The 27,317-nt window shown below is 32.9% G+C and overlaps 1 protein-coding gene across 2 annotated transcripts in view; it reads left to right on the forward strand.

The window, feature by feature from the left end:
• Nucleotides 1-26,811, forward strand: part of LOC124368992 — a 165,636-nt gene extending 138,825 nt beyond the window's left edge. For both annotated transcript variants that reach the window (XM_046826586.1, XM_046826587.1), the window contains 6 exons: nt 534-605; nt 2,937-3,058; nt 3,577-3,736; nt 10,877-11,033; nt 17,629-17,747; nt 26,513-26,811. In XM_046826586.1, the coding sequence (XP_046682542.1) occupies nt 534-605; nt 2,937-3,058; nt 3,577-3,736; nt 10,877-11,033; nt 17,629-17,744 (627 nt within the window). In that variant the 3' untranslated portion in view covers nt 17,745-17,747; nt 26,513-26,811. The remainder of the gene's footprint in view (nt 1-533; nt 606-2,936; nt 3,059-3,576; nt 3,737-10,876; nt 11,034-17,628; nt 17,748-26,512) is intronic.
• Nucleotides 26,812-27,317: the final 506 nt, after the last annotated feature.

The raw sequence follows: 27,317 nt of genomic DNA on the forward strand, positions 1-27,317 counted from the left end.
GACACTTATTGGATTAATAGACTCATTATTATTAATAGTCCTGGATTTCCAGTATACAGATTTCACTTGCTTATTTGATGGAAAATATAATAACACAATAACTTAAATTTAGAGTAGTGGAGGAATACTGAAGCTATGTAGTCAAAATGTATTGCACGACCTACAGTCAAAGCTTACAGATATAGCTCACAAATACTAAGCTCTTTTGTTTTCTTTTGGTAAGGTGCAAACAACTCCACATCAGTTAATTACTTTATATTAAAAAAATGTGACACAATCATCATCATTTTCTTTCACTATTTTGTTAGAATAATCCATTAGAAGGAAAATTACAATAATATTCAAATTAAGAAAGCTGATAAGCAAATGTATTTTATTTTAAAATTGGTTTTGTATTAGTACAAAAGTCTGTTACGGATAGTTTTAGTATTTTCGTTTATCTATCAATACTATAGTTTTAGTTGTCTTTATAATGTGTACTAACTACAATCTAAAAACAGCTTTTTAATTGTATTGTACTTTGATGTTTACAGAAGGCATTACTATTGAAGGATACGTATCCTTCAGTTTCAGAACTTGAGTCTGAAGAGGCAAAACAATCTGAGGTACATAATTCTTTAAGGTTGTGCATGCGTCAGCATCGCATACACTAACAATGATGAACATCATCATTTCCTGGTTTTTACCATTCCTGCAATGAAACAGCTTGCTGGCCCATTCCCCTTCCATTCCAAGTACCAAGAATTAGTTATCTGTCCCACCTGCTCATCTCCCTCTTTCAAAACTCTGAAGCCCTACATCTGGCAGTTTCTATAGTAGCAGGGTACTAACTAGTTCATGTTTTGCATGCATTCTTTTAGAAATTCATAGCATATATTTTTATCTTGGTATTGCTGTCTTCTTAAAATTCTGAAGATTATTTATGTACCAATAAATATACACTTGTCTTGTTATATATTAATTTTAGAGGTTGAACATACAAATGTAACGTTTGTAAACAAAAACTTCAAGTTTGACAAAACAATGTGAGATAGCAAAATTTTGCTAAAATTGGTCTTTACAACTTTAAAAATAAAACATGAATAAAGAGTTAAATATAACCATTCTTTTTCAAATTGGGAATGGCCGTCAACCTTAAGGTTCAATAGTTGTCGAAAAAGTTTAAGTGCAATAAAAACTTGTCAATTACTATGTAACATTAAAGTGTGTTAAAAACTGTAATATTGTGTCCGTATTGGTAAATAATTAAATTAAAACGGTGCAGTGTTGAATAATATACAGTAATATTGTGGAAATAGTGGTTAAATGTCATAATTTCTAGCCAATTCAAACAAAAATCAGTACTAAGACAATACTTACACATTGTTTGGATAAATTATTTAGCAATAAAAGTCTCTCAACCAATAGAAAGTTTCAAAAAGGTTACCATCCACCAATTTGTGATTGTACAAAATCAGGAAATAATGCAATTTTATGAACATGCATTCTATAAAACATAAAGTTTCAATTAGTGATTAGACAAATGACTAGTTAAAAGCATCGAAATCCAGTTATCCCTTCAAATCTTCCATCGGACATAGTCAATAATCAATATGAAACAAACAATTTATATGATTATTTAACTCTTTATATGTTTCAAGATGATTAAGAAATAGCTATGAATTATTTTACCAGATTAATCCAATATATGGAGAATTGTTATAACAACAGCCACAATACAACTTTTGAAACTATGTCAAGAGGTCAAATTTCCCTTCTGGCTTAGTTGGAAGAAAGGTAGATTTAACATTTCCCGTTATTTTGAATTTTTATAAGTTTACATTTTTTTGTATACTTCTAAAACTTTTGAATGACTGCTTTTATGGAAAAACATATTAAGAATAACAATAGCTTTAAATTGTTTAAAAGTTTTGTCTCAATTCTAATTTATGTTGTAAAATATCCCAGACCGAAATTTTGTACAATTGCTAATAGCCACCATCCTGAAAGTTTTTATTAGTTGGGATTAGCCAAAGAACTTATCCAAACATTGTATAACTTCAGTTTGAATTGGTTATAAATGATGTCAACCATGTGTTCATATTATTTAAAGGTTTGTACCACTGTTATTAGAAAAACTTTTCAATAGAATAAAACACGTAACAAACGTAAATGACCGTATATATTCGTAACGGCATGATTTATATATAAACGTAAATGACAAATTCTTAAAACTCTTGTTTGTTTTTCTGTACGAAAAAAAAAAACTGAAATATAACAATTCCTTTGAAAGTATATAAAATATATATTTCATTGTTATAAGTAAATATGTTAACAAATACAATTTCTGGTAGATTGTAACTAAATCAATTTTACGTTTTTACAAACATATGTATTTGTATTAAAATATTTGTTCCTTAGGTTTTAAGACGATCGAGTTTTTAAATGTTTGGAAGTGTTGCGAGTCTCATGCCAACCTTCATAGTCATCATATCATCAGTGTTGTACAAATTAACCATCCAAACTAAAAATGAATATTTAGTTTGACATTTCAAGGACAACAAGGATCATATGTTTATTTAATATAAATAAGGAACTATTTATCCCAATTAAATACAAGCTTTTTGAATGTTCTATTCATTTCTTTGTGTGAATGTGGATATAATATTCTTTAATATTTTTTGTTTTTCTCTTATAATTGCCAAAATATATCAACTACTGGACCATGTACCATTCTAATGGGGATTGTTGCTATCGAACTTTTTTTAACAACTGTTAAATGTATTCTTCTCTATTATTTTCACCTTATTGTGATCCATGAACCATATTGAATGATTTTGTTTAGGGAAAAAAGGAACCTTTTGTATCAGACTGAACTTATTTTCTGTTTTTCTGACTCTCATGAGTTATTTAGTCACCTACAAATGCTACATTTGCAATTTATTGTGTTCTCACAGGACGTAGTGGAAGAAGCAGAAGAGCCTTCTCCAATGGTAATGGTGACTCCAGCCAAAGCCAAAGTGTTAGCTCCTCTTCCTCCGCCTCCTGAAAAAGGAATTCTAATATCACCTGGCTTCAGGTAATTAAAATATGATATACAAAATGTAATGGTTAACAAAATATTATATACAAAATGTAATGTTTAGCAAAATATTGTATACAAATACAATGGTTAACAAAATATAATGGCTAAAAATATTATGTACAAAATATAATGGTTAACATAAATGATATTAACATTTTTATTTTTTATATTGAATTTTTCTTAAAAGTATACTAAACATAATCAGTTACTCTGTGTTTACAATTAAAAAATAACCTTAGTCTTTAATAGTTTAACAAATATATCTCATCTTAGATAAAAATATATATGGATTTTGTCTAGACCAACAATACTTATTAGTTATTAATTAAGCAATGTAAGTTTATAAGTTGTAAGCAATTGTAAGTTATTACAGTAATTTATTTTTAGTGTTGATACTTTTTCCAAGCAATGATGTCAGTATCAACTTGATAAGTGTATTGAACAAAAGTCTGCTTTTAAACTAAAAGTACCATTTGTCTGATGTGCATTTGTGATGTTTTGTCTGATTGTAGAGAGAAACCCTTGAAGGAAGAGAAAGTCCGGAAGAGTGTTTCATTTGCTGATGGAGTGCAGCCAGGGGAAGGGGATGAAGCTCCGAATGAAGAACACCCACAATCTCCTCCACCTCAACCCAAAGAAAAACTCTTCAAGAAAAACAAGAAGAAACGCAAGGTATGAAATTTATCAAATATCCAATGTTGTAGTTTATTAAGTTATTGTTAGTAGTGTAAGTTAGTAGAATTCTAATGATTCCAAAGCTCAGTTATACTAATTCCTAATTGTATGAAACAATTGAGTTTGATAGCTTTGACTTCTTTCTACTTTGGTGAACTGAGAAAAATATAGTATAGTGATAGGGCAGAGGTGTTATGCTATTATTTATAATGCTCTAGAAGAGTTGGCTGATTTATCTCTACTGCTTGAAAAATGGAGCGTAATCTTATTCAAATTCACAATGACATTACACTTTTGACAAAGGTATTTGAGAGCCATTGATGCTATGGGACAACATTGCCATCGGCCATCGGCAACAGATAATGTTAATGGCAACAGAGAATGGGTGTTTGTGCAAAGTGAAAAGTTTTGGACGACCCCGCACGAGCAATGAAAATGTAGCACGCCTACAGAAAGCTTTGTTCGCAGCCCAGGTAAATCGACTCGAAGAGCTAGCAGAGAGCTGCAACTTCCACAGATAACTGTATGGAGAGTCCTACGAAAAAGGTTAGTAATGAAACCCTATCGTCTGAAATTGGTTCAAGCCCTTTCTGCAGCTGATAAGATTAAAGGAATAAATTTCTGTGAGATTATCCTTGCTCAAGTGGAAACAGATGAATCTTTCGTTTTAAAGATTGTGTTTAGTGATGAACACACATACGGGAAAGCACAATGTCCGTATATTGGGCACTGATAATCTGCAGGAAACAATTGAGCATGAACATTACTCGCCTAAGGTGAACGTTTTCTGTGCAATTTCAGCCAATAAAGTTTTTGGTCCCTTTTTCTTCGAAGGTGCTACTGTAACTGGACTACAGTATCAGGAGATGTTGGAGAATTGGCTGTTCCCTCAGCTCGAACAAGAAGCACAACAATTCATATTTCAGCAGGATGGAGCGCCACCACATTGGCACTTATCTGTCCGTGACTACCTGAACGTCAACTTTTCGAGGTGATAGATCGGCCACAAGGCAGCCCGCGACAGAGCACTTCATCACTGGCCTCCAAGAAGCCTTGACCTTACCCCCTGCGATTTTTTTTCTTATGCTAAAGATATGATGTTTCGGCCACCTCTCCCAGCCACCAATGATGATTTGAAACAAGAAATAACAACAGCTAGCCAAACCAGTACGCCTGATATGCTACTGAGAGTGTGGAATGAGTTTGAGTATTGAGTTGATATTGCTTGAGTGTCTGGAAGGGGTCATATTGAACATTCTGAACTTGTTTTTGAGTGTGAAAACATTTAAAAAAATACTATTTGTAATGATGTATAACAGAAGGTTCCATTATGTTTTTTTCCATTAAATACATATTTGTACAAGTTGTAGTATTCTTTTTGAATCACCCTGTGTGTGTGTGTGTGTGTGTGTGTGTGTGTGTGTGTGTGTGTGTATATATATATATATATATATATATATATATATACAGAGTGTTCACAAAAGGGTGTTACAAATTTCTGTGGCTGGTAGTCCTCATCATTTCATACAAAAAATATCATATAAACATAGGTCGAGAAATGTTTCATTTAGTCGCTAGCTGCCACTTTTTATTTTGTATTCAAAAATTATTGTCTCTAAAACTAGTTAAGCTAAAGCCAAATTTGGAACATAGGTTTTAAATAGATAAGAGTAAAATTTAAAAAAGTTGTGTTATTTTCTTTAATATTAACAAATTTATGCCTGTTAAAAATTTTTAAAGTCAAATAACAAAACAACCAGTTTAGTTGTACACAATTTACTAAACACCAACTCTTAGAACAGTTTAATTGTAATTCCAACGGTACTTGTTTTAACAAAATCCATCAATGCATAAGCGAGCACGACCACTTAAAAGTACGTTTGCAGAAGCCAGGAGCAACAAACAACTATTACCTCTCAATTGGACATCCCAGTCCACTGTTTTGGTCACCTGCAGTTTGCAGTGCTAGTTTCTTATTACTTTATCTTCAGCCTTGACCACCTAGAAATATAATTTTATTTCGGTTTCAGAATTTTTAATGTAGGATAATAGATGTAAAATTTGTAAGAAAAAATGTTCTTCTTTAAAAATTATGTTTTTACGTCCAGAATCCAAAAAGAGTCTTCCCTCTTATTTTTGTACGCTTCCTTCAACAATATCCCTTTAAGCATCTACAAATATTATAGCTACCACTACTTACAAAAATCCACTTTGGATTCTTTTCATTAAAAAAATCAGGTTATTTTGATTTAAGATGGTTTTTTGTTAAATTGTGTTATTAAAGATTTTAATAATTTAACAATAAAAATGTCAACATTTTATTAATTATTGTAGACCATATTTGTTTCATTCCAAAGTACACATAACCTCCCCAAGCTAGTATTTGTATGGCAGTATATATATATATATATATATATATATATATATATATATATATATATCTTTATATATATATATTTCTTGTGTGCGTGTGTGTGAGGCTGAACTCCTCCTAAACGGGTGGACCGATTTTAATGAAACTTTTTGTGTGTCTTCAGGTGGATCCGAGAATGGTTTAGATTCACAATTCGGTCCAATTTAAATAGTTTATTTAATTAATTTTTTAATAATAAATTGTTGTTGATGTTGGAGTGTTTTACATTGGATCCGCCAGACTGCGCTACGAACGACACGTAATACAAAGTGAACTGATACTTAACAGCTGTGAATATTTTCAGCTGAAGTTCATCAAAGAGGCAGAAACATTTGTTCACATTTAAAATTTAGAAAGTTCATATTTTAAATTTGTAAAGTGCTTGATCAGTAGTGTAATGCAGATTGCAAAGATGAAGTTTCACCAATTGTTTTACGTAAACATTATAATATTACAACACAGCCATAATGTTTTTCTATTTTAATTCCAGGTTTTCCCGACAGTTTGTGCTGCTATCAAATTTGTGTGTTGTTTTGTAACATTCTGTAATTATTGTGTGAGTGCTAATTGTTATAATACATTAATAGAGATTGAAGATGTTTGAAGTGCATAAAAAACTATAGTTATTTATTAAAGTTATTGAACTCATTTTGCAAATTTATTGAAGTGAGTATATTGGTCGCATACCTCAAATAATCTAAGTAGCATACAAATCAAAAGGTTGTGTTTCTATGTGTGAATATTGTTAACAGTTTAGATAATCAAGTTTTAAACTAATTGGATTTAAAATAATTTGTTGTAATTTACATTTTTTAATCTGCAGTCAGAATTGGTCACATAAGTTCAAATTAAGTAGCATACAAATCACATGTGTGAATAACTACTTATTGTTAATAGTGTAGGAATTGGTTTTAAATTAAATTCTGTTGGCCAGTTCCGATATTATACTGTAATTTTAAATTACTAATTTTATAACAAGTATATTTTTTTAATTTACAACTTAATTTATCGTAATGCTATTGAATGTACAATATTTTTTGTTAATCCTTCAGGAGTGTACATAAACAAATTAGATGGTTTTCCGATAGGGCTGAAGTATAATAAGTGGCCTCCATCACAATCGAATTATTGATATTTCTGAATAGCCTATCCAAACTACTATCCGAATTGGATTATAGTTATTTAAAGGCTGAAGTATAATAAGCAGCCACCATCACAATCGAATTATTGATATTTCTGTGTAGCCTATCCAAACTACTGAATTTCATTATAGTTATTTATTCGGTCAAATTTAATTAAATTTTTAATTATAAATTGTTGATGTTGGAGTGTTTTATATTGGATCCGACAGACTGCGCTACGACACGTAATAAAAAGTGAACTGATACTTAACAGCTGTGAATATTTTCAGCTGAAGTTCACCAAAGAGGCAGAAACATTTGTTTACATTTAGATTACATTATTATAAAGTGTTTGATCAGTAGTCTAATGCAGATTGCAAAGTTAAATTTTCACCAATTGTTCTATGTAAACATTATAATATTACAACACAGCCATACGTTTAATCAATTATAGTCTTGAAAGCATAGAGTAAGCATAAACATATAAAAATAACACCACTTCTTATTTCAATATATTCTGTACTCACTTTGGAGGATAGAGATTATCCAGATATAAAATTGGAAGTTTTAGCTTTTAACTGAAATTCTTAGTAAATATTAAGTGTTGATCTTGGAAGAATGTGCTACGATCGCAGTTTCAAATGTTTCTCTATTTTAATTCCAGGTTTTCCCGACAGTTTGTGCTGCTATCAATGTGTGTGTGTTGTTTTGTAAGGTTCATGTTTCAAAAGTAAATACGGCAAATAACATTAAAATATAATAGAATGAAGTTATAAAAAGTGTACTACGTGGCCGCGTTATAAGTTTATAAAGGCCAGCCAACAGGCAAAAAGAAGAAAATAAAAAATAAAACATTGTGTAATTATTGTGTGAGTGCTAAAATTGTAATAGTACATTAATAGAGATTATTGGTCGCATTACCTCAAATAACCTAAGCAGCATACAAATCAAAAGGTTGTGTTTCTATGTGTGAATAACTATTGTTAACATTTTAGATAATCAAGTTTTAAACTAATGGATTTAAAATAATTTGTTGTAATTTACATTTTTAATCTGCAGTCAAAATTGGTCAGATAAGTTCAAATTAAGTAGCATACAAATCACATGTGTGAATAACTATTGTTAATAGTGTAGGAATTGGTTTTAAATTAAATTCTATTGGCCAGTTCTGATACTATACTGTAATTTTAAATAACTATAATGAAAATTGGTAGTTTAGATAGGTTACTCAGGAATATCAATAGAGGTTATCCAGACATAAAATTGGAAGTTTTAGTAAAATACACTTTTAACTGAAATTCGTAAATATTAAATGTGCAGCGATTGATCAGTTAATTTTTTGTTTATAAATAAATTGTTTTTTATCTTGGTATGTTTTAAATTGGATCCAGCAGAATGCGCTACGATCGCAGTTTCAAATGTTTTTCTATTTTAATTCCAGGTTTTCCCGACAGTTTGTGCTGCTATCAAATTTGTGTGTTGTTTTGTATCATTGTGTAATTATTGTGTGAGTGCTAATTGTAATATTAAATTAATAGAGAATCACATGTGTCAATAACTATTGTTAATAATTTAGGAGTTGGTTTTAAATTAAATTCTGTTGGCCAGTTCTGATACTATACTGTAATTTTAAATAACTATAATGAAATTCAGTAGTTTAGATAGGCTAATCAGAAATATCAGTAATTCGATTGAGGTGGTGGCTGCTTATTATACTTCAGCCTTTAAATAACTATAATTTGGATCGTCATTTTAGTAGTTTAGATAGGCTATTCAGAAATATCAATAATTCAATTGAGATGGTGGCCGCTTATTATACTTCAGCCTTTAAATAACTATAATCTAATTCGGATCGTCATTTTAGTAGTTTAGATAGGCTATTCAGATATATCAATAATTCGATTGTGATGGTTGGCCACTTATTGTACTTCAGACCTACAGGGAATACTTATTTAGTATATTAGATAATTTAAATTCTGTTGGCCAGTTCCGATACTATACTGTAATTTTAAATAATTATAATATAATTCGGTAGTTTAGATAGATTAATCAGAAATATCAATAATTCGATTGTGATGGTGGCCACTTATTGTACTTCAGACCTATAGGGAATACTTATTTAGTATTTTAGATACCGTAGTCTACGGTTATACATTTTAGTCGTGCAATAAACATAAGGGCGTAACTGAAAAATTATCGATTTTGAGATAAGACCATAACCCCACTATGTTTTATGCGCTCTATTTAATAGACATACTGGCGTATCTGCATCTCCTACGGTTTAAAAGTTATTGTGAAAAATATTGGGGTTGTATCTAACATTATGCTTTCAATACAAGAGACATACAGACCTATCTTTACTTATGACCATATGTCTATTTTGTTCAGCTGTTAGAAGCAGAGACATAGAGGCGTATCTGCACTTACGCCCATATGTTTCTTAACTCGAAACTTGTTCAGTTCACTAGAGGGCAGAGACATACTGGTGTATCTGTTATTTTGAGTAATAATCACTTAACTTCATGAACTAAGGTCGTTCAATGTATATTTCTTATATTTCTAGTGCTGTTAAACATTAACATTTAATAGCCATTCTGTGAATTTCGAGGGGATTTTTCACGTGGAGAGGTTGGCAATAACAAAAGTAGCAGCTGTCAGTCTTAGTTTTACTGTGGGAAATAATATAAACTCAATTTGCTGATGAAGAAAGACAACAAATATTGACTGATTTCTATGGAACTGGAAGCCTCCAACTGCAAAGGGAATACATTGTGAGATATGTAAAAAATAGCCACTAAGAGAAAAACAACTGGAAAAGAACAGTCTCGAAGATCATATACTTTTGTATATTTTTTGCCCAAATAAGGAAGTGAAATTCCTGTTTGTAAAAAGGTTTTTATAAACACATTATGTGTTTCAGAAAAAATGGTTAGGACATGATTATCAAAGATACAAGAATCTGGGGTTTTGGAAGGAGAAAAGAGAGGAAGATATATATACTGGAGCAAGTACTTTTTGTGATTCAATGTTTTATATATATATATATATATATATATATATATATATATATATATATATATATATATACTGATGTTTTACAGATAATTATGTTGTATAAATGTTATATAGTATTATATAATCCATACAATAAAAAATGCACAAACCAACAAATGTTTATATGTTAAGTAAGTAGCAAACACCTTTAAGTTGTTGATATTTTATGTATTTTTGTTATTTAAAAAATAATTATACCTTTTTTTGTTAATTCTTGGAAACGTTTTAAATCTGTTATGTTTTCTCCAAGCGCTTTTCTATGTAAAACTGTACAATATAGAAAATTGTATTCTTTATTAAAAAATACACCATAACCATAGTTATAAGAATGGCACAAAAATATTTGTTGGCCTCCCCAAGAGCCTTATAAGTTTGTCTAACCATTTTTGACGCAGAATTTTCAAAGCAATCAAAACTCGGATTATATCTTTATATAATACTTATTAAAACCTTTTCACATTTATTATACAGTAAACCAGTGTATACTAAAAATTCCTTAGAATATAACAAATTATTGTTCAGTCAAACCATGATACATTTTTACCATAGGTAAAAGTGAGGATCATCAGGGTAGAAGATGGAGAGGATGACGAGGACGAGGATGACAGTTCTCCTCCTCCCCCACCACCAGGATCTCCACCCCCTATGTTTCACTATCCTCCTCCACCACCTGGATTCATGTACGTTCCACCCCAACCATTTACAGGTAATAAATGTATATGTATTGATCCTTTTTGTGTCATGTCCAGTAATAATAGACTGTTATAACAATACCTAGTACACTGTCACATCATACTTTACATTGGATGGGTGACCGCTGAGCGATCCTGTCCTTGCATGCAGTCCGCCTGCCCGGCTATTGGTGGTGGTTTGGAAGTCACCTTAGAGCCGTTGGTCCTCAGGTTGTATTAGAGAAGGTTTCTTAGCCCTAACTTCGCCTGGTAAAATAAGACATTTTACTTTACATTGGGATACTGTGTGTGATGTTTGATGTTTAAGGATTCAAATTTTCTGTCCTCAACTGTGCAGCTGCTAAATAGTCAAATGTCAATTGATGTCATATTTAGACATTCTTTTCAGTAGGGGAGTGGGGAACAGGAATGGAATCAAATCGGACTGACCTGAACAAATCGAATGAATCCTTGTCAGCTTCTCCAGGCACCCCTTTAAACTTACTACACAATCACCCGTTAGATACAATGTAAATAACTCTTCTAGGGTCATCTTACCAACAAGTTATTACCAAAATAATAGTTCAGATAAGACTGTTCAATCCAATAGTTCTACTAAAACCATTCCTTCAGTTCCAAAAAAAACAGTTTTTCAATCTAAAAATATCACAATCTCAATTTTTCATCAAAACATACAGCATTTACCGTCTAGGATCGATGGGCTAAGTTTGACCTTGGAAGAGTTGAAACCTGACTTTGTAGCTTTAAGCGAGCATAAGGTTTCGCAGCACGACATAGAAAGAGTAAATGTCAGTAATTACAAGATTTGTGCTAGTTTTGCGAGGGAAAAATCAGGGGGCGGGGGAGTAATGATCTTAGCAAAAAATAGTATAAAAACTCAGGCGTTTATACAACCTAGATGTGAATCACTGTTACAGGAGAAAGTCTTTGAATACTGTATGACTAAATTTAAAATTGAACAAAATTACATTACATTAGTTTGCATTTATAGATCTCCAATAAGATGTAATGAACACAATTTTCTTGAGAAACTAGAATTGTTGTTAAACTGTTTATTAAAAAACAATAGTAATATAATAATTGTAGGTGATTTTAACATAAATGTACTGGTTAGGGATGTATCTTATACCAACTTTGTAAATGTTTTAACTGCTTTCAATCTGAAATACCTGGTTGACTTCCCGACAAGAATAACCGCAACAACCTCAACAGCCATAGATAACTGCATTAGCAACATTCCAAATTTAGTTACTACCGGCATCATAACAGAATTAATTGTCAGACCATGACGCACAAATTACCGAAATAATTAAAAATACCGAAAAAAACAATGTAAATTACAAACAGCTAACTAGAAAAATCAATAAAACAAATAAACAAAATTTTTCCAGAGAAATTGCGGTAGAGTCTTGGATGGAAGTTTACCAGGCTGCAGTCAATTTAAAGTATGAGATATTTCTCAATTTTTTTATGTTCTATTTTAACAGTAATTTCCCTAAAATGTATGTTAGTAAAAATTCTAATAAGTCCAATCAATGGGTGAATCAAAGTATTCTGGAAGGCAAGGAGGAGATCTTACAGCTTAGTAAATTGTTTAGGGAGACAAGGGAGGAGGGAATTAAAAGGGACCTTAGGAAAAAAAAAAACGAGAAATCAAAAGTAAAATCATTGAAGCAAAAAAACAATACTATGATAAAAAAATAGGAAATTCAGATAATTGCATGAAAGCTACCTGGGAAATAATTAATAGGGAAGTCGGTAAACAACAAAAAGAAAATCATAATTTTAAGATACATTTGAGAAAGGAAACTGTAAGTGATCCTAAAAAAATATGCACGGCATTTAACGATTTTTTTATTAATACGGTTCAAGAAAAACTAAAAGAAAAATTAGGTGACCTCATAGACGAGTCTGGTACAGATAATATTGCTTTGATAGATAGAGCAAATGAGCTGGGGTTTTCTCAAACCCGTTTTAGATTCACTCCTGTAACCGATGTAGATATTCTGAATATTATTAAATCTTTTAAAAATAAAAGTTCTTCGGGCTTTGATGAAGTACCTGTGAGTCTGATAAAAGAGACAAAAGATTATTTATTAAAACCATTAACACATATCATCAACTCATCTTTAATTTCCGGAATATTTCCAAATCAACTAAAAATTGCTAAAGTGGTTCCAATCTTTAAAAAGGGTAAAATGGAGGAAATAGGAAGCTACAGACCGGTATCTATATTACCAGTCTTCTCAAAAATATACGAAAAAGTGGTGCACAATCAGTTAGTTCATTATCTGGAGGAAAATATGCTGCTGGACAACCAGCAGCATGGTTTCAGAACAGGTAGGTCAACAGTGACGGCGGGAGTTAATTTCGTAGAAACAATTATCAATGCAATAGACAAAAAAGAAAATGTTATTGGCGTATTTCTGGATATATCTAAAGCCTTTGATAGTATTTCACATGAACGATTATTCAAAATTCTAACTAGACTTGGTATTGAAGGTAAAGAGTTAAAATGGTTCCAGTCATACTTACAAGACCGCTATCAGTATGTTGAAATAAAACATCAACACACAAACTACATTGAAAGCTATAGGTCATCACTAAACAAAATTATGTGTGGCGTCCCACAAGGTTCCATTTTGGGTCCTCTACTGTTTGTGTGTTATTTGACGGGTCTCCCTTCTATATGTGAGGAAAATGCCATTGGTATGATTCTCTATGCAGATGATGCTAATGTTATCTTTTCAGGAAGAAATAAACAGGAAATTGAACACAAAGCAGAAACGGAAATGGCAAAAATAAAACAATTTTTAAATTCAGCTCATTTATTATTAAATACCAGTAAAACCAACTTTATTTCTTTTCACACCAAACAAAATAGACAAACAATAAATCCATTGATAACAATAGAAGATTATTCAGTAGAACAATTAACTAGTACAAAGTTTCTTGGCTTAGTTATAGATAATAATTTAAGTTGGGATGATCATGTAAGCTTTGTGTCAAAAAATTTATCATCTAGTATTTATGCATTAGGCAGAATGAAACAATACTGTAACCTCACTTCACTTAAAACTATATATTTTTCTTTGTTTGATTCCCATATGTCTTATGGAATAGCAATCTATGGCGGAACTTCAAAAAAGAATTTGAATTACTTATTAATATTACAGAAAAAAGCAATTAGAATAATGTTAGGCTTGGCTGGTAAAGAGTCAGTAAAAATGCATTTCCGAGAACTAGGAATTTTAACGGTATTTGATAGGTATATTTTAGAAACAGTTAAATATTGTAAACAAATTAATATTCCCACTATATCACAAAGTCACACATATAATACAAGGCATCATTTTATTAGTGATAGACATAATTTGGAACTCTATAAAAAAAAAAACAACTTTTGCAGGACTAAAATTTATGCAGTACTCTTACCTCAAAACATTACCAATGAACAGAATATGACAATATTTATCAGAAAACTAAAGACATTTCTTACCACCATATCTTGCTACTCTTTAGAAGAGTTTTATAATCATAGAAATAGTTAGTATTTGGGTCAACAAATTTATAAAATATCTACTGAAAAAGTGTATGTTAGTTAATCTTGATTAGGTCTAAGTTAGTTATCAAGGGTAATTGGCGTACTTTTATATCAATATTTTCATTGGCACAATAATATAAGTAGTTATAATATTTACATAATAATTTGACACTATTCTGTACTACATGTGTATACAAATGAATAAAGAATATTTTGAATTTGAATTTGAATCATAAAGGTAACACAGGATTGTTCATTTATTAATTGTAATAGAATGGAAAAGATCTTAAAATCAGTTAGTGATGTGTTGTGAAGGCTATGGTAACCATGAGACTCATAACTGTATTTCAGTAGAAGAAAAATACAAATATTATTATTTATGTAGAAAAAAATTGGTAGATTAAATTAATAAACATGTTAAATAATTAAACTGAATTATTCAAAATGACAATGCAAAGCCCCCTCCTTTTGTGGGGCAGTCAAAACTTCATAATAATGTACTATAAATAAATGGAAGGGTGTGGTTGTTTAAATTAGTATGGAAAGGAAACCTTACACCTTCCCTGCAACTTGACATAATACAGGAAAACATAATAATACCCACCATCTTTAGTCTTTTATAAATAGTACACTCATATTCATTACTATATTTACCTCTTCAAATGTAGCAACAAAAGGGATTGAAACAGTTTTTATAATTTTAACTTGTCAATTTCTGATGGTCAAATTTGTATGACTATTAGAAGAATCATTGAGACAAGTGATCATTGATTATAGTGATGGGTGAAGCTCTTCCCAATTAAGTATAGCATGTTTGAGGCATCAGAATCATTTCCATAACTGAATTTTAAATTTCTTTAGGTCTGGTGTGATATGCTAGAGGGAGAATTAATAGGGTCTAGAGGCGAGCAGGTTTCTCATACACAAATTACCACTCTTGTCCATCACTCTCTTTCTTATTCTGCTTTAGGTATCAGGATTATTCCAAGAATAATCTTTTGGATTCCTATTTTATAGTATTTTTGTATATAAATTATAAACTTTTAGTATTAACAGATAATCAACATTGATGCACTAAAATCTTAAGCTACTGAAGTGAAACAATATGGGATTTGAGACGAATTCCTATTTATAAGACAATTAAACTTCAACACCTTGTTAAAAGCTTAGCCTCAGAAGTGTGGGCGGTATCTAACTAGTTTATTCTTCATTATTGGGATTTTATTACTAAATTATAACTGATAAGTTGGAAAAGAAAAATAGAAAATGTGATTTAGTGAATAAATTTACGAGCAGTTTACTATTGTACGTATATTGTGAAACCCTTAATCCTCTATCCTAGATTTCAAATACGTGGGCTATCCAGAAAGCAGACTATGCTCTGGTAGAAACAAAAAAACAAAGTACAAGAAAAAAATTATATTATATACATTTAAAAGTGACACTAAAATACTATTTGTCAACATAGTCACCATACAAATTTAGATACTCATTATACTAGTTTTGAAATTCTAGCACTATAAAATTCTGCTTCCTGAAACTTCAACCTGGTAATCACACCCTCCCGTACTTCTGCATAGTCATCAATACGCTGCATCGCAAGCCAGGTCTTCATCGCTTGAAACAGGTGGTAGTCGCTGAGTGCAAGGTCCGGTCCGTAAGGCGGATGTGGAAACACCTCCTACTTAAAAGCATCCAGGACTTCTCTAGTCTGATTTGCTGTGTGTGGTCGGGCGTTGTTGTGCAAAAACAAAATTTTCAAGCTTAACTTTCCTCTGCGCTTTTGTTTTGTATTGCTCTTCATAACTTTTGCGAGGTTTGACAGTACCTTGCAGAATTTATGGTTGTGTCACGTTCTAAGAAATCGAGAAGAACTCCTTTCCTATCCCAAAAAAACAGTTGCCATAATCTTCCGACAATGTTTGCATGCTTTCCATTGATTTTTTGGGGAAGTGTGTGTTTCTCCACTCTATAGACTATAATTTGGTTTTGCAGTTCACGTGTTTTACCTAAGTCTCGTTTTCTGTAATAATTCGATCAAGCAGCGAGTCACTATCTTTTTTGTAATGTCCAAAAAATGTGAGTGAAGCAGCCATACGCTGATTTTTATGGGTTTCTGTTAAGATTTTTTGTACCCATCTTGCACAAAATTTATGGTAACCTAACTTCTGCCTAACAATTTCATGTAACAAAATTCCTTAAAATTGGAGGAAAACTAAGATAATTTCATCGGTCACAATGTTTGGCGTCCTCTTTGTTCGTCATCATGCACATTAGTTTGGCTATTTTTAAGCCTAATGCACCACTGACACACTCCACCTTCAGTAATCACATTGTTTGCATAAACTTCACAGGGTTGGCGATAAATCTCAATTGATTTATTGTGTTTAGTCAACTGTATTACCGACCGCATTTCACAACTTGTGGGATTTTCAATTGTGTCACACATTTTAAAATGCTATTGTAAAACAACAAGGAGTGACAAAACCACTCACTAGCAGGGCTTGATAGCCTCTAAATGGAGAAACGCCCTGATATAAAAATGGAGGCAAAAGCCCTACCCCTAGCAGCTACAGAGCAAACCGTAATCTACTTTCTGGATAGCCCACGTAAATTTAAGGGAAAGTTGTGATTCTTTAGTGTATAGTGCATCTGCCTTTGTTCATGTTATGTGAATTCATGATATTTGTGTATTTTTTTGCGTTATTAATGCCACTGTGACTTGTCTGTTCATGTTTTATTGTTTTGTTACACTGGTTCCATATTTGTACTTGTCATACTGTGCCATACCATTAGTTTGTATTCGTCACGTTTCATTCTTAATTGGCAAGACATTTGAATACTGATCATTTGACTGTGTAAAGTATTATGCAATTTACTAAAACCATTGTGTAGTTATGTACTTTTGAAGTTGAAATTAAAATATGATGGATTAAATGTCGCACAGTTATGTACAAAAATCATAATACTGTTTAGTAATTATGCTCTGTGTAATTTTATGTTTGGTACTTAAAAATTGATTAATGTATTGAAATGTTATTATGGCATTTTCTTTTTGTTGGCAGTGTTGCAAGAAGGATTGACACCACTTTACCAACAGCATCACAGCAGTACTACAACCACCCATACAACCACAGTACAGTTTGGTCCCCCAGCACCACAGAAACCGAAGACCAAATGAGAGGTGAGGTACTTAAATACTGTAGACTTCTCATAATCTGGCATGTTCGGGACATTTCTGGTACCGGATTACCGGAAATTTTGGATAATTCGACTTAAATACAGTCTTTGGACTAAAGTACTTTCTGTGGGTGATCACTGAATCATAATTCATACAGAGAATACAGCCGTAACATAATGTTAAAACGTAAATACAGTACTGTATCTATTACCAAGAACTTAAGGATAAACGTTTCAAATTAAAAACTACTGTAAAGTATAGAACAAAACTTATTTCTACTGTACACTACATTTTAAAAACAGATCATTAACCAACATTAACTAAACAAAACTTTATAACTTCTAAAATTAAATACATAACTAAGGTAAAACCATAATATGCGAGAACATAACTAAAGAAGGCGTACAGTAAACTTTGAATTGATATTCAGGACAGCATATTAGAAGTAAGTTAAGTCTTACTGTATTTTGTAAATTTACATCTTATTTAAAAATATATCTAATGTCCTTTTGTTTTCTAGAATCATTTTTTTTAATGTTATTTCTCACAATATGCAAATCAATGATTTCTGATAAAATGTAACATGAGTTTTTTCAGCAAAAGTGGTAAACTTTTTAAATGTATCTATCTGCTGCTTCAAATAAAATGAAATTAAAAAATACACATATAATTAACAATAATTGATGAATCAATTTTAAACTGTAAAATTTAACATAATTATACTGCTGATTTGGTTGATTTGCTTCAACACAGCTGATTCATTCCTTTTCTTCTATTCTTCATTGTCTGATTCACACTATTCAAGATTCAAGGGTTGAGAATGGACGGTTCTTTGAACAATTGCTTCATGTGTAAGTTTTCCTCAATAGATGAATCTCAACCCAATCTACAATTTTGTCTTCGTGAATATTTGCTAAAGGGTTGTTTCTAGATCTAGACTAACATCAAGCAATTCAGTTACTGTATCCAAATTTTCTCAATAGTTTGAGTTATTGAACCATCTTTGTTGCTTGCATTGTGTTTCCAAAGTTTTCTCCAGCACCTGTGTAAAGTGACTTTCTTAACTTGAGACCATGAGAGTGCAATAGCATACACAGTATGCTTGATATACATTTTGTTGTCAGTTACATCACAGTCCGAGTTTAAAAGTCCTTGAATGAAGGAGCTCCTGTAAAAACATTTAAAGTTATGGATAACACTGTGCTCCATGGGTAGGATGAAGGAGGTAACATTTGGTGGTAGAAAAAGTGCATGTATGTTGCCAGAAACTACTCAGCTATAGGTGGATGGGCTTTCCACTTGTCCAAAATAAGGAGGGGTTCACAATCTTCTGGCAGATTTAGTTTGTTTGTTTGTTTGTATTATCGTTAACAAAGTTATCTAAAAACAGTAATAGCAAACAACGCCAAAGTAAGCCTGTTTCATCGGCATTGTACACTTGATCAGCTGACAGGGTTTCAGTAATTGTTTTAAAACTCGTCATTGTACTGTTTTGATGAGTTACCATTTACTAATAGTGTCTCTTCCGTTACATCAAGTCCACGAATTCCATGACGAAACTTAAAGTTTCTCAGCCAACCTTCTGAATAATTATATCACCATCTGAAACGTTCAAATCTTATAAAAATTTATTAGCTTTTTAAATAATTATAGAGCCCTTAATAGGCTTTCTATCTGCTCATTTTGCACTTAACTATTTGCAAAGTATGCTGTCCAATTCTTCCAGTTTTGGTTTCTTTTGAAGTTTGCAGAGAATCAATTTTGCTAGCTATTACAGACTGAGAAGCAAAATGCATAAGTTCATCTTTTAATTTTATAATATCATAAATAGTTGAAGAACCAATGTTAATTCTTTCATTAAAACTTCTATTGTCACCTTTCTCCAAACATTTTATGATCTCTACCTTCTGATTGATGCTGAGAGTGTCATATTTTCGTTTTTGCCCCGTTGTGTTTTAGTCACTTATTGATGGTTTAGAAAACATGTTCACCTTTCTTTCAAACGCACTTTTAACTTCAAAGTTAGTTTACTCTTACAGAGTACGAACTATGAAATCACTGATACACAATCAACTTTTAACCTCCTCACTCTATTGAGCTAAATCACAAGAGCAAGTAAATGTGTGTTGGACTAAGTGATGCAATGAACAAACACACAAGAAAATGGCGAACTGAAAGTTACAGTACAAAACAAAGCGGACCGGTCTGAATAGACCACCGATCTCAAATGAGGAAGCTTGCAGAACATTTTCAAGTACACTGGGCCTACTGTATTCCTCAACACAATTTACGGTATAAGCATGTTTTCACTAGTAGTACTGTAAATTAAATCAAATTAATTATGTACTTACATACAGTACGTATGTTGGTGCCATACCATTGGATGGTCCGGACCATTGTATGCCGAAATATTGGAAGTCTACTGTAGTAAAATTTTGCTGGAATTAGAAATTAACCTGCTGTTTGTCCCACTTTAAAGTAATGATTGTTCTTATTATATTAGATAGAACATAGATAAATGTATTTGGGAAGAATTTGTTTTTACCATATAATGCATTTTTTAGTAACTATGTGTAGTGTCTTGTTCTTTTACTCATCTAGTTAAATGTATAAGATGTCTATTTGTTTGTTTCTACACAAAAAAGAGAGAAAAAAAAAACATTAAAACAACTTTAAGTCAAACGTTTGAGATTTCTGTTATCAAATTTATTGTAATAAGTTATTTATGAATCACTTTAAATGTTATTAATTAATTATCATATGGAACAGTTTATTATTTTTTATACAGGCTCAGTTAAAACAAGGTAAGTTTGCAAGAAACCTATATAGTATAATTTGTTAACTTATCTGCCAATATATCATTTTGTCTTCTAATCTGTAAAGGCAATCCTTATCCTGAAGTCGTGGGTTACTGTTGGCTAATATTGTGTTTGTTTAAAATATAGACCTGACTGTCCTACTTACATATTGCAGCCTCATTTTCCCTCTTATTTAATTAAACATTTTTTTGTCCTGAGGGAAAAGGACAGTTTGTCCCCGCGCTTAGTCCTAAAAGGACCTTTGCGCCTCCCTTACTTAACTTTGTGTCCTCAAAGTACGAGGCTTTTACAGGGGCTCCTTGAGGGGCAAGTTTGAGTGCTCCTGTTCTCTGATATCCTTGGGGCTGAGGAGATATGCTCCCAGGAATCTTTTCCGAATTTTTGAGATCGCAGGACAATCAACCAAATATGCTCTGCTGATTCCTCCTCTTCTCCACAGAGTCTACATACATTCGTCAGTCTGGCTAAGGCACACCCTCATAAGATGTTTCCTTAGGGGGCGATGTCCTGTCAACATCCCTAATATCACTCAAATATCCTCCTTACTCTGATCTAAGAGAGCTGCCCACCCTTTAGCGTAAGGAGAGATAAACATTTTGGATAGTCTTAATCCTGAGGCTCTACTCCAATTAATGTTTCTTATCCTCTTTTCCCCAATCTTTAACAAGAGCTTTGCTGTTAGAGAAAGCTATCCCGCAGCCTGATTCAGGCCCCACCATTGTGGACGACGCTCCCTTTTTGTCAAGGATGTCTGCTTTTTCATTTCCATGAATGCCTTCATGACCCGACACCCAACCGAGTGTTACTCTGTTATTCGTTGCCAGCTCAGCTAGAGCATTCTTACATTCCCAGACTGCTTTCAAATCATACGAACAGGTATCAAGTACCTTTAGTGCAGCCTGACTATCATAAAGTATCAAGTATTTTAATCGTTTTGTCCTCATTTGTCTTCTGGAGCATGAGTCTATTGCCGCTTGGAAGAACGTGGCATGTTTTCCCAGGGGCACTGCTATGTTAACTCCTGGTCCGTATATTCCGTATTCTGCCCTAGAGTCAAGGCGTGAACCATCTGTGTAAGACTTCAGGACTCCTTTTGTAGGGTAGGCCTCCTTTTTAATCCATTTCTCCCTTTTATCGATAGAGACAGTATATGGTTTTTCGAAGGAGTATTTCTTAACCATTGCTTCTGACACATTGGTTAGCATTTCAGCCTCAGGAAAGTCCTGCATTATATTCATGTGACCTTCTAAGGAGGTAGTATTTATTACCTTTGTTCCTAGAAGCTTCATTGCCCAGGACCGCTTCAGTTGCTAGTGTTGGGCAGGGGCTCATTGCTCCTGTAATGCTTAAGCAAGCTAGCCTTTGAAGACTCTGTAGCCTTTTAGCGGCTGTTGTTTGTTCTACTTTCGGCCACCACACTACGGCAGCATATGTGTCCATTTGTTTTTTTTATAGTTTTTATAAATCCAAGTATATCATTTTGGTTTCAATCCCCATTTAAATCCAAAAAGTCTCGTACAGGCCAGGCCACAAGGGCCATTGTTGCTTTGAATATTATTGGATATTATGTTCTCAATATGTGAGTTCCAAGTAAGCCTCTCATCCAGGATTATACCCAGATATTTCACTTCCTTTGTTTGTTTTATTCTGATTCCTTCCAGGACAGGTTGTGTTAGCTGGAACTTTCTTTTCCTGGCAAAGGTTATTTTTATATTTGTTTTAGATGGGTTGATCTGTAGACCTTCCCCATGACACCAGTTGCTTATGAGGTTTAATTCTTCTTGAATTAGGCGTTCCAGCGTGCCTTTGTTTTTTCCTTTGACCATAAGCACTAGGTCGTCCGCATAGCATAGTAGCCTTGTTCCCCTCTTCTCTGCTTTGCTAAGAAGATCATCTACCACCATCGCCCACAGGAGAGGAGACAGAACTCCTCCCTGGGAGCAGTCTTTCCGGGCCATGATTGTGGCAGATTCGTCTCCGTACTTTGCCTTTACTTGTCTGCTTTTTAGGAGGGTTACTGTCCATTTGACAACATCTTAGGGAACTCCAAAACGTTCCATAGCTCCATGGATTGATATGCAGCTTGTTCGAAGGCTCCTTCAATGTCCATGAAGACGCTGACTAGGGCTTCCTTTTTGTTGAAGGAGTTCTCCACTGCTTCCACTAAGCTGTAAAGAGCGGTGGTAGTTGATTTACCTTCTATATAAGCATGTTGAGTGAGACTGGTAACTGAGTGGGTGAACTGGTAAGGTTTCATCCCTAATGTGTCTATTTATTATTTTTCCCATAGTTTTCACCATGAGAGAGGTTAAGCTTATGGGTCTGTACGAGTTGGGTTGAGTCGGATCCCTGTCTTTTTTCCACATGAACGCCATCAGTGCTGTCCTCCAGTTTTTTGGAATATATCCTAAGGCGTAACTGCTTCTGAACAGAATGATAAGAGTATTCAATAGTGTAGCATTTTTAAAGCTACATTGGTTGATTTTTTAATTAAAACTTAAATTAAATGAAATTTTTGGGAAAGAAATATTGGGATTTAATTTTAATTAGATTGTGAAAAGTTAGGATAAATACGAATATGTAATCCTTTGGCAAGTTAGTGCTGGTAACTTTAAATTATTAGGAAGGTGGTTCACTGCCTTGAATTGATCAGAACTTCAGATCTGAGAGGGCTATTGTTCTTAAGTTGGATACGGCTGGGCCAATGAGAGAACGCCGCGGATGTCCATCAGAAGGGGGAGGAAGGGGAAGTATAAAAACTTCCAGCTCATACTTTTCGGCCTTCTTTTGGTAATTATCGTGATTTAAGTTGATGACAGTGCGCGCCATGTTTCTAAATTTTTTCCACAAGGGATTTTGAGGTAAGCACCAAATTTATTGTACGTTATATTGAAATAGTCTTCCAGATCTGATATTAAATTAATTTTTTTCTTTTTTTATAGGAAAAATTAAATTTATAGAAACTACAGAGCAATCTTCATAACTGATTCTTAATGAACAATAAAGCACAATAGAATCAAACAAGTTACACTTGGTTCAAACTTGCAAGAAAAGTGAATTATAATTGAACTTTGTTAATAACTTTGATTGAATTTTGGATATTTAGTAATTTATTAATATTTAATTGGAACTGTTTTATTGTGAATTATTAATTGGAAATTAATTGAACTTTAATAATTGTTTGAGAGACTTGTATCTGAATTGCAAAGACTTGAAAGTTAAGGTACAACTAGTGGAAAGAGAAGTTTGATTTTTTATTTTTGAATTTTGAGTGAACTTAGTTAGAAGTGAACATTTTATAATTTTAGTTATTTCCAAGTGGTATTTGATTTTTATTTGAAAACTTTATTATTTTATTTCAGAAGAGAGCTCTGATTTTTTTTAGTTTGATATATTTAACTGAAATTTTTATTCCTTGCCCAAGGACCTTTTTAATATTAATAACCGGTTTGTCAATTCTTTGTGGAAAATAGAGTGATGAAAATTTTGAAACATTGAACTTTTTAATTTGCCAGTTTAAAATAAATCCATTATTTTTATTTAGAACTGTGATTTTTATGTAAGAAAAACCAGATAATATTTCATAGTTAAAAATCTAGTAATAAATTTTACTGAGTATTTAATCGGAGCTTACTAATCAAAAAAATATTTTATATCGTCTTGGATGTCTGAATATTAATATCTACAATCCATTTAATTCTTTCATTTAGACCGCTGTCTGGCTTTTGCAACATCTCGACTGGATCTCCCCTTGACTAGAGAATAAATTTCCTCATTTTGAGTCAAGTGACCCCCGGAAAGTGCGTCTCCCGAAGCAGTTCTAAGGTCTCCTTCCTGTTCACTGTAAGGTCTCCGTTAGCCTTTACTAAGGAACTGATTGGGTTAGTGTGATCAGTTTGGAGAGTTTTCTTTAAGCCTGGCAGCCTCTTGTAGGCTGTTTGTATTTTTTGCAGAAATTTCTCCAGGTTCTTCTTTTGTTCTTTCTTAATTCTCTTTTATATTTGTTTTTGGCGTGTAGATAAGGGATCCGATCGTATGTCCTTTTTGCCCATTTTAGTAATTTCCTTGTTTTAGTTCTTAGTGTCTCTAGCCTCCTAGTCCACCAAGGCACATCTTTCTTCAGCCTTTTTTGTCTGAGAGGGCAGTTGTTCTCGTAGGCCTTTGTTATAGCTTGTTCAACTAACCGTGCAGACCTTTCTAAGTCAAGTTTATTTTTCTGGAAGGGTTCTATTTCGTCCAACTCTTCGGCTAGGGATACTCGGCTATTAATTTAATCTGTGTTTAAGTTAGGATTGCTATACTTAGATTTCTAACTTTTTATTTAGAGTTTGACTCTGTCGAAATACTTTCCTTGAAACTACATCCTGAGTTGGATTTATCTTATTAGACTTCTGTGACTACTGTGAATGAATTTAATGTATACTATTCATCAAAAGTAACATTAATTTCTTCTCTAGATGGTTTATAATCTCCATCTATCTGCCATGATATAAAGTACTGAGATCCAGGAGAAATTAATCTGGGAACAGCGTACCTTAGTGTTAGTACCAATGTCTGGGCTAGTGGACATGAATAGTAACACACCCCTAACATGCTATAATGTGCTGGGGAGATGCAGGGGAGTTAGTGTAGGAACAGTGTACCTTGGTGTTAGTACTAACGTCTGGGTTAATGGACATTAATAGTGACACACCCCTAACATTCTATAATGTGCTGGGGAGATGCAGGGGAGTTAGTGTAGGAACAGTGTACCTTGGTGTTAGTACTAACGTCTGGGTTAATGGACATTAATAGTGACACACCCCTAACATTCTATAATGTGCTGGGGAGATGCAGGGGAGTTAGTGTAGGATCAGTGTACCTTGGTGTTAGTACTAACGTCTGGGTTAATGGACATTAATAGTGACACACCCCTAACATTCTATAATGTGCTGGGGAGATGCAGGGGAGTTAGTGTAGGATCAGTGTACCTTGGTGTTAGTACTAACGTCTGGGTTAATGGACATTAATAGTGACATATTCCTAACATGCTATAATGTGCTGGGGAGATGCAGGGGAGTTAGTGTAGGAACAGTGTACCTTGGTGTTAGTACTAACGTCTGGGTTAATGGACATTAATAGTGACATATCCCTAACATGCTATAATGTGCTGGGGAGATGCAGGGGAGTTAGTGTAGGATCAGTGTACCTTGGTGTTAGTACTAACGTCTGGGTTAATGGACATTAATAGTGACATATCCCTAACATGCTATAATGTGCTGGGGAGATGCAGGGGAGTTAGTGTAGGAACAGTGTACCTTGGAGTTAGTACTAACGTTTGGGTTAATGGTCATTAATAGTAACACATCCCTAACATGCTATAATGTGCTGGGGAGATGCAGGGGAGTTAGTGTAGGAACAGGGTACCTTGGTGTTAGTACTAACGTCTGGGTTAATGGACATTAATAGTGACACATTCCTAACATGCTATAATGTGCTGGGAGATGCAGGGGCGTTAGTGTAGGAACAGTGTACCTTGGTATTAGTACTAACGTCTGGGTTAATGGACATGAATAGCGACACACCCCTAACATGCTATAATGAGCTGGGAGATGCAGGGGAGTTAATGTAGGAACACCATACCTTAGTGTTAGTACCAATGTCTAGGCTAGTGGACACGAATAGTAACACATCCCTAACATGCTATAATGTGCTGGGGAGATAATAATATATAATATAATATATAATAAAATGATCACAATTTATTACGTGGGATTAGATTATCTCCCTCAGCATCTTGCAGGCACGGGCTAATTAGATACTTTATTAAGGAGTGGCTGGACATCAGTCCCTTTCCTTAACCATTAATCCTTCGGAAGCTGTCCCTTTATTCTAGAATTAAATTACTTTAATTTATCAATACAGTAATTTACCAAAAATACTTACGTATAATGTGTTTTTCTGTTTCAGAATCTGGTTTGGAGCTCTGACTGTATTTCACTACGTGGTTATTTGTTGTGTTAATTTACGTAAAATTTTTTATTCTAAGTGATGATGAAATAATAACAGTTTGTTACTTTGCATGTATAATGCATTAAAAAAATCACACATGCAATTAAGAGGAAAGTTTCACGCAGCTATGTCTTTCCTGTTTTGAAAAGACACTTTGATGAGATGTAATTTTTCAATTGTAGCATAATGTTTCCTACACTCAGTAAAAGTTAGTTTGTTATGCAACTAATATGTAATAAAGCATTAAACACAATTAATATTTTTATGTCTCATTCTTAATAACTAAAAACTAAAGATAATAATGTTTACATAATAGAAAACATATTATAAGTGTAAATTTGAGATTAAGTATTGATCTTGTAAAGAATTCACTCTGGAAGCGTCTATCAGAAATTCTAAAGTGCACACTGATGGTTAAAAGTTTTACAACGACCTTTGTAAATTGTACAAATAATCTTCTATGTAGCATATGTATAAAGTAGTATACCAGGTGAGTTTTTTAAAGTGATCCAATAGCTAACTTTTTAATTACACAACTTAGCTCCACACTTTAAATTTGGAACTTGCTCAATTTTAAGTTTCACTCAGGAATACACTTTCAAATTTTTTGAAGATGGCCACCATTTTCCAATATGGCGGCCAACTTTAAAATCTTTTATGGAACACCCTAGATTCTACTCTAAAAAATAAGACATTTTTGCTTTTGAGAGTTTTTCAATATCTCTAATGGTTCAGGAGCTACGTGGACTGGAAGTTTTCATCA

The sequence above is a fragment of the Homalodisca vitripennis genome, chromosome X, assembly GCF_021130785.1.
Source record: "Homalodisca vitripennis isolate AUS2020 chromosome X, UT_GWSS_2.1, whole genome shotgun sequence".
In the NCBI taxonomy this organism is placed as follows: Eukaryota; Metazoa; Arthropoda; class Insecta; order Hemiptera; family Cicadellidae; genus Homalodisca; species Homalodisca vitripennis.